The sequence below is a fragment of the Phoenix dactylifera genome, chromosome 2 (assembly GCF_051530095.1).
Source record: "Phoenix dactylifera cultivar Ajwa chromosome 2, Ajwa_hap1_PhDact_Kaust_v1.1, whole genome shotgun sequence".
NCBI lineage: Eukaryota > Viridiplantae > Streptophyta > Magnoliopsida > Arecales > Arecaceae > Phoenix > Phoenix dactylifera.
Genome location: NC_143191.1, coordinates 14174817 through 14183137, shown reverse-complemented (window position 1 = coordinate 14183137; position 8321 = coordinate 14174817). Strand labels below are relative to the sequence as shown.

The window sequence follows — 8321 nt, the reverse complement described above, 5'->3', positions numbered from 1 at the left end:
CTATCAGGCTCTTCAATACTTAAGTTAGAGAGGATTTAAAGTGAAAATGAAAGAAGAAGAAAAAATAGAGAGACAGAGTCTCCCTCTAGCTATAGTGTTTATTCACCATTTATTATTCTTTATTTATTATTACCTTTTTACGGAAGGCCTCTAGATTTATTTATAGCAGGGATCTTGTATCTCCAGCGAATCGTATCCCAACAAACTCTGGAACAACCTAAGGATATGCTGTAATCGCCCGATACACGGCAGAATTGCTGGGACTCCACAAACATTTGAGTGGAAGGGTTAGACCGCTGGCTCAACTTAAATTGTCCGCCAAGCTGACTAGTCATCCGGTCGAGTTAAGATACCTCAGCTCTGTAGGCTGGATGCTTTTGGTCTGCTCGTACTAACTCTCCTAGTCGGTTCGCGAGTCCGGACCAAGATGCCTTAGAGAGTTTAAGGGGGTTCCCTAGCCACCATGTAGCCAGTGAGCTGGATGAATCCCATTATGCCATATCACCTTGGTTAATCATATGCCATAATAATAGGCATGCACACAACCATGCACCTATGTGTTTTTATATTTGTGCGCAAGTTTGTATGCATATATATTTGTCTGCATGCATATAATTATTTTGGGTTTCCAGTTTTCAGATATGGATCTAGCTAAACCCAAGCCATACACAGTAGGACCTCAAGTCTATTTTTAGAATTCAAACCCAAACTAATAGTTTATTCAGATCATTTTTCATATCCAAGACCTCTATTTCATGTCGATTTCAGATCAGGTTAACAGGCTACACTCCTAGTCACATGTGTAGAGGAAAACCGGTTTAGTTTGCTAAATCATTCCTCATGCAGACGATAGATTATCGGCCTCGAGCTGTCAATCGCTGATTTTTCGAGACATATACCGTGGTCCATTACTCGACATGCAGTTTCCAAGGGAATGAAATATTTCAAATACTAGCGTAAACGTGATAACTTGTAAAATTTGACTTAGTGGAGGTCTGAACTTGACTGATGGCAATGGATATGGTCCTCCAAGGCTTGCCCCCTAGAAATAAAAAGTTGGAAAAGTCCACAAGAGATCTGGACCATGCTTAATTACATAACTCATCATGGGGCCGACTGAAACCATCACACATGTCAAATGGCCATGCGCTGATTACTATGTTCGAACTGTTCCGTGACAACCAGCTAGCTCATCCGAGGCATTACCTACTACAAGAGCAGAAATTTCAGAACAACACTCTTTATAGGGATTACTTGCCTTGCCTCCATCTACATATAGACCTGAAAGTCTTTCAAGCCATCAACCACCTCGCATCCTCTCCTATATATAGTTCTCCACTTCAAAGGCTTCCGAGTTGTGAACCACATTGCATACCCTCCTGAAGTTCCTGCAGCCATGGGGTTCTCAGTGACCAGAACTGCCCAGTCCCTCGTCAGCCCATGGGAGCCAACACCATCGGATACGCTCTCTCTCTCGATCATCGACCGTGTGCCCGGACTGAGGCACCTGGTGCGGTCGCTGCACGTGTTTAAGCATGGCCAGGAGCCAGCCAAGGTCATAAAGGAAGCACTGTCCAAGGCACTGGTCCCGTACTACCCTTTCGCCGGACGGTTCGTCGACTCAGAACACGGCGACGTTCGCATCGCTTGCACCGGCGAGGGTGCTTGGTTTGTCGAGGCCACTGCAAATTGTAGCCTTGAGGACGTCAGGTACCTCGACCACCCCCTCATGATCCCTCAAGACGAGCTCCTCCCCAAGCCTGGCCCGGAGTTGGACCCCCTTGATCTGCCCCTGATGATGCAGGTATGTTATGCTGCATTGAAGATGGTTTAGGTTGCCTTGTGGCATAGGAAATTCACAACCCATATGTCAACCTATCTGCACAAGATTTTGGTTTTATGCACTCGTGCACTTAATCGGAAACTATTACGGAGTACTTTTCAAAAGGGAAATATTCTATCAAATAAATATCTATAGGTATGGTGACGAAGTTGGCCGGCAGTGTTTATGGCTCTAAAGATTATGGCCTAAGTGATCATGCTCCGACAAATGGGACATGGGCCTAGGTGGCTGCTTGTGGATTACAAGGTACTTGTGAACTGACTTTGAAGATATATATTTTCTAGCTACGTGTGGAGTGACTTTGAAGATAATTATATTGCTTGTGGATTACAAGGTACTTTTGAACTGATTTTGAAGATATATATTTTCTAGGTACTTGTGGATTGACTTTGAAGATTATTTTAGACAGAAGTCATCCAAAGAGTCCCATTGTATTCAAAACAGGATCGTAGATTACAAGGGTCTAACCACCTAACCCTTCTTATTAATTATAAAGCAGCCCACAGCATTGGAATGACCAGAAGGCCAATTGCTGTTCTAACTTAGAGCTCAATGGTTGCAAAGACATTAATTTTCTGCCTAACCATGCCATTTGTCGGCCTCTTGACTTGGACAAGTAGTTTTTATTCTTGTTTTTCAAAAAAAAAGAAGAACTTGGACGAGGGACAGGTAGTAGCTAAATAGCTCCCTCAACCCACACACAAGGAGGCGCAGGTAGATATTTGGATAATGAATATGTGATGCTTGTTGAAGCCGAGGATAACATTATCCTAAAGTACATCATCTCTTTAGACAACCCGTATGGGTGAGCATGCATGCATCCGACATAGGCTAATATATGCATACGTCACATGAATATGATAGGATGATACAACTGTTGAAATGTCTATTTTAATTTACTGCTAGGTGAAATGGATACAGCAGCCCTTCTGTTCATTTTATTTTATTTTATTAGTGTTATTGCTATTGTCCCAGTCATGAATGAATGGACAATGGCAATTAATTGACATGAGGGGGGGAAAAAAACAGCAGGGCGGATGGACAATCTTGATGCTTTTGGATCCTAAACCTAGAGTAATTAATATCCAACACAATTAGATGCAAGCCATCAACCCAAACCCACATAGTAAATGGATCAAGTCTTGCTCCAAACCTTTGTCCACCTCCCATTCTGAGTTTCTCTATTGAGTTATGCGAACTATCTGATTCCTCCGAAATCATCATAACTCCCAACTTCCAATCTCAGGTAACGGAATTCACCTGTGGCGGGTTCGTGGTTGGCCTCATCTCCATCCACACCATCGCCGACGGCCTCGGGGCAGCACAGTTCGTCGCTGCCATCGGAGAATTTGCTCGCAACCGAGCCAAACCCACCGTCGACCCGGTCTGGGCGCGCGAACTCATCCCCAGCCCGCCCAAGCTCCCTCCTGGACCCCCACTAGTCTTCCCCTCCTTCAAGCTCCAGCACTCCACCATGGACATCTCCCAGGACCGCATCAACCAGGTGAAAGCTCAGTTCTTCGAGCAGTTCGGCCAGCGATGCTCCGCCTTCGATGTCTCCGTTGCCAAGACCTGGCAGGCTCGCACCCGGGCCATCAAGTTGGACCCGGACGTCGACGTCCATGTCTGCTTCTTCGCCAGCACTCGCCACTTGTTGCACCAAGTATTGCCTGCAGAAGGTGCTGGCTACTATGGCAACTGTTTCTATCCAGTGACTGTCACCGCCCCTAGCAGTAAAGTAGCATCGGCCGAGCTCGTCGAAGTCGTGAAGATGATCAAGGATGCCAAGGCTAGGCTGCCTGCGGACTTCGCCAGGTGGGTGGTCGGGGACTTCAAAGAGGAGCCCTACCAGCTCTCGTTCACATACGACTCGTTGTTTGTCTCAGACTGGACCCGGCTCGGCTTCCTTGAGGTCGACTATGGCTGGGGGATGCCCATCCATGTCATACCTTTTGCCTACCAAGAGTTCATGGCGGTGGCCATCATTGGAGCACCACCGAAGCCCAAGAAAGATGCTCGGTTGATGACGCAGTGCGTCGAGAAGGAGCACTTGGAAGCCTTTCAAGATGAGATGAAAACCTTCTAAACTTTGAATAAGGAGAATCCTCAGCAAGGAGTGAGGTGCATTCCATCAAGAAAGATGCGATTGTAAGTGTAAGATGTGGAATCAAAATAGTATTTGTACGCGAATGGAGAGATCTGCTCAAGCAGAACCTCGGTTTAGTGTGCGTGTGTTTCTATGTAATATTAGATGGGAGCATTCAACAATAATTTGTAGCTTCAATATGGCTCTTTTGTTGTTGCCCAATAGGATGTGATTGGGCTTTAAATAAAGGGATGTTCAAGTTTGTCTTTGTACTGGAAGTAGGGATCATGTCATTTATGCAACGTATCTATTTGTTGAACATTATCTTTTAACCAGAGTAGTTGCTTGGAATTCAATTAAAGATCCTTTTGGTTAACAATCTGATTAAAGCTTCAGATATTATATTTTAGGCTAAGCATATATTGATATCCAAAGGCAGCCAGACTTTTTATTTTTTGCGCCTTTTTTCGAGAGCAGGGGGGGTACTCATCCTACCCACCACTCAATACCTCCCAGTCCAAGCCTAGGCCGTGAGGCAAACTGTCACGCCCCGGATCCAGTTCCGTGACACGGCCGTGCTATTGCCGACTACCGCCCACAGTAGCACGCAGCCTCATACAGAGTAACAGGTAGCCAAAAGGATTTATCCTTATATATATATATTAAAAGTTTGCAGTACAACCTTCAAGTTTGAAAACCAAAAATACAGAACTTCTAGGCTATTCATATGTACAGAAGTATATAAGCTTCTCCAAAAATACGAAGCTCTGTAACAAAATAAAAACATGTCTGATGGCGATCACTGGTGAGGATCTGAAAGAAAACGAAACATAAACAGATGTGAGCTACACGGCTCACTAAGTAATCCTGCATAATCCTACCGGATCAACCAATAGACTAAACATGTAAATCAGGGTTTTGAGAAGCTGACATGCATGTTTATCTAATAATCATCCTGGCATAATAAGTATGCAATTTAAACAAAGCAGTAGTGCAAATCACAAAATTTTCATAAAATATGCATATGAAACCGTGCCCCGGCATGCCGTGGTCCATTCTCTCGGATGCTACTGCGAAGTCAGACTCGACCACTGGCGGGGCCAGCTCAGTTACTATTCAGCCACTGGCGGGGCAGCTCAGTTACTATTCAGCCACTGGCGGGGCAGGCCCAATTCCAATTCAGCCACTGGCGGGGCAGGCTCAGTTACTATTCAGCCACTGGCGGGGCAGCTCAGTTACTATTCAGCCACTGGCGGCTCAGTCATTCTCAGTAGCATCTTTGAGCCCATTATAGTGCCTCTGGGGCTAGCTAAGACTTTATAAACTTACATGCATGATTAAAATATCAATATCATCAGGTTGCATACATAGCCATAGCTTCTGGGATCATGCAAGTTACTTATGCATTGTAACATATCATGCATGAAACATATGTACTTAAAATAAATGCTTAGGAAAACATTAATAACATGACATGATCTATAATAGGATTAGAACAGGTTACTTACTGTGATTCGCCTTTCTCCTAGGTCTCCTGCGTCCTGGTGACGAGTCCTAAGTCACCTACAATCATGTCATAATAACAATATATTATTTCCTTTTCTATCTGAAATTTAGCCCAAGCCTAATTCCTCTGTATTGGGGTCTTGGCTGGGCTCATAAGTCTTAATTGGCCTTCCGATTGGCCACTAAGCTTAATTCTTAGCTTAATTGGGTTTAATTTCGGGTTTAGGGTCACTGTGACCCGTTTGGGCCTGAGTCAGGGTCAATCCGGGATCAATTTGGCCCCCAAATTAATTACATTGGCTTAAATTGGGCTTTAATTTTGGTTTAATTTATAGTCTGGCTTGTCCAGACTTAGCCCAATTTGATTGGGCTCGGGTTTAGTCAAATTTGGCTAAACCCTTTCCCTTTTTTTTTTTCTTTTTCTTTTTCTTTTTCTTTTTCTTTTTCTTTTTCTTTGGGCTTAACGGGTTGCGGGTTCGGATTCGGATCCGACCCGCGAACCCGTTATCGGGTTCTTTCTCCCCCCTTCCAGAGGCTTCCGCCTCTTCACCTTCTTTGTCTCTACCGAAGCCCATGCTTCCGGCCCTCTTCTCCGGCTCCCCTTCTTCTCCTCCGGCCAGATCTGTGGCCTTCTTCTTCTCCGCCGGCCGGATCTACCGCCTCCTCCTCCTTCCGACCTTCACCGAACCCTCCCCGGCCAGATCTACCAGCCCGGAGTGGTGTTTCCCCTTCGGGGCGGCGACGGTGGGAGGCCGGCCCTTTCCCTCTCCTTCGAAGTGGTGCCGGAGGAGAGGAGAAGAGCCGGGAGGTGGGATCGAGGCCGATCTCCTTCGGGAGAACTTCTCCGGCTCCGACCACGGCGAGGTAAGGCCGTGGTCCGCGATAAGTATCCCCCTCTTCTTCTTCTTTTTTTTTTTTTTCTTTTCCTTGTTCTTCTTCCTCTTCCGTTTTCTTCTCTTTTTTTTTTTTTCTTTTTTTTTTGTGGGAGTCTCGCCACCACCTCTCGGCCGGCGGAGAGGTGGGGCTCGGCTGAGGCTGGCGGCCTTGAGGCCGCGTTGGTCGCCGGCACGGCAGACCCGGCGGCCCTTGGCTGCCCCTCAGCCCTAGGGCAGCCACGGCCGGGGCCTGTCACCCGCAGGCCGAGTCCGGCTGGGCTCGGCCCGGGTGGCGTGGGCTCGGCTTGGGCCGTTCTCAGGCCGGCCCGCGGCCTGTTGGTCCGGCCCGCAGCCTGTGGGTCCGGCCCACGGCCCTCCTCCTGTTCTTCTCTCCCGTGCCGGTCTCCTTCCTCTCTGTGCCAGTCTCCTCCCCTCTGTTTCATCAGTGAAACAGAGGGGAGAATACCCTACAGAGGGGTATCTCCACTCCCTAAAACTTTATTATTTAACCTAAGGGCCACTTACCTGGATTTTTGCTGGTTACCGTTGGGCCGTTCCTCCCCCTCGTAGTCCCTCCTTCCTCTTGGAGCTTCAGGGCTCTTCCGCCTTAGGCTCCAGGGCTTCGGCTCTCTCTCTTTCAGTGTTCTTGGGGGCCTCCGACTTAGGGTTGCCGGCAGGGACTTAAATAGTGGTTTAGAAGATGAGACCCCCCTCTCTGAGAGGTCCCATCCGCTCCATGCCTCCCCTCTCCGAGAATGGCCGCCGCCCCCTCTGTCTCCGGTGCGCCGGCATCGACTGCCAGCAGGGGTGGGGGTCACCCTTCCCTGTCGGTCTTATCCCTTCGTTTTTTTTTTTTTTTTATAATAATCATTATACTGGCTACAGTAAAATTTGGGCCCAACCCTTAACTGGGCCTATTTTTCTATTGGGCCTAGTAGGTTGTGGGCCCGGACATTACATTCTTCCCCCCTTAAATAAATTTCGTCCTCAAAATTAAACATACCTTGGTTCTCGAAGAGCTGAGGGTAGCGTTGTCGCATCTCTTCCTCCAATTCCCAGGTAGCTTCCCTTTCAGTGTGGTTGGTCCACTGGACTTTAACGTAGGGAATGGTGCGCCTTCGGAGGATTTGCTCTTTTCTGTCTATGATGCACAGGGGAGCCTCCTCATAGGTTAAATCTTTATTTAATTGCAGAGGTTCATGTGGTACCACATGGCTGGGATCCGGGACGTACCTCCGTAACAAGGAGACGTGAAAGACGTTGTGTACGCCTGATAGCTCTGAAGGTAGGGCCAATTTGTAGGCAACTTTGCCTATTCTAGCAAGAACCTCAAATGGGCCAATGTAGCGAGGACTTAATTTGCCGTGTCTTCCGAATCGGGTAATACCCTTTGATGGTGAAATTTTTAGGAAGACAAAGTTCCCCTCCAAAAATTCCGAGGCCCTTCTTCCTCTGTCAGCCCATCTTTTCTGTCTATCCTGGGCAGCCTGAAGCCTTTGCTTAATTAGTAGTACCTTGTCTCTGGTGTGCTGGACCAGTTCGGGTCCTAGCATTTTCCGCTCCCCGACGTCATCCCAGTGTAAGGGGGATCGGCATCTTCTCCCATAGAGAGCTTCGTATGGGGCCATCTGGATACTGGAATGGTAGCTATTGTTATAAGCAAATTCCACCAGTGGTATGTGACTATCCCAGTTTCCACCTAGGTCCACAGTGCAAGCCCTCAGCATGTCTTCCAGAGTTTGGATTGTCCGCTCTGACTGGCCGTCAGTCTGGGGGTGGTATGCTGTACTGAGCCTCAGTCCGGTACCCATGGCCTTCTGAAAGCTTTTCCAGAATCTGGACACGAATCGGGGGTCACGATCAGAAATGATGCTCACTGGTACTCCGTGCAGGCGTACAATCTCATCGATGTATAATTGGGCCAGCTTGTCTAAAGGAGTACCAATTCTGAATGGCAGAAAATGAGCTGATTTTGTAAGGCGATCAACAATCACCCACACTGCATCATTCT

General features: G+C 47.4%; 1 protein-coding gene across 1 annotated transcript; it reads left to right on the top strand.

Moving 5' to 3' along the window:
• The first annotated feature begins 1187 nt into the window (after positions 1–1187).
• On the top strand, positions 1188–4248 carry LOC103713647 (acyl transferase 4-like). Its single transcript, XM_008800653.6, has 2 exons — positions 1188–1804; positions 3090–4248. The coding sequence occupies exons 1-2, from the start codon at positions 1397–1399 to the stop codon at positions 3927–3929; spliced, it is 1248 nt and encodes a 415-aa protein (XP_008798875.1). The 5' UTR covers positions 1188–1396; the 3' UTR covers positions 3930–4248.
• The last annotated feature ends 4073 nt before the right edge of the window (positions 4249–8321 follow it).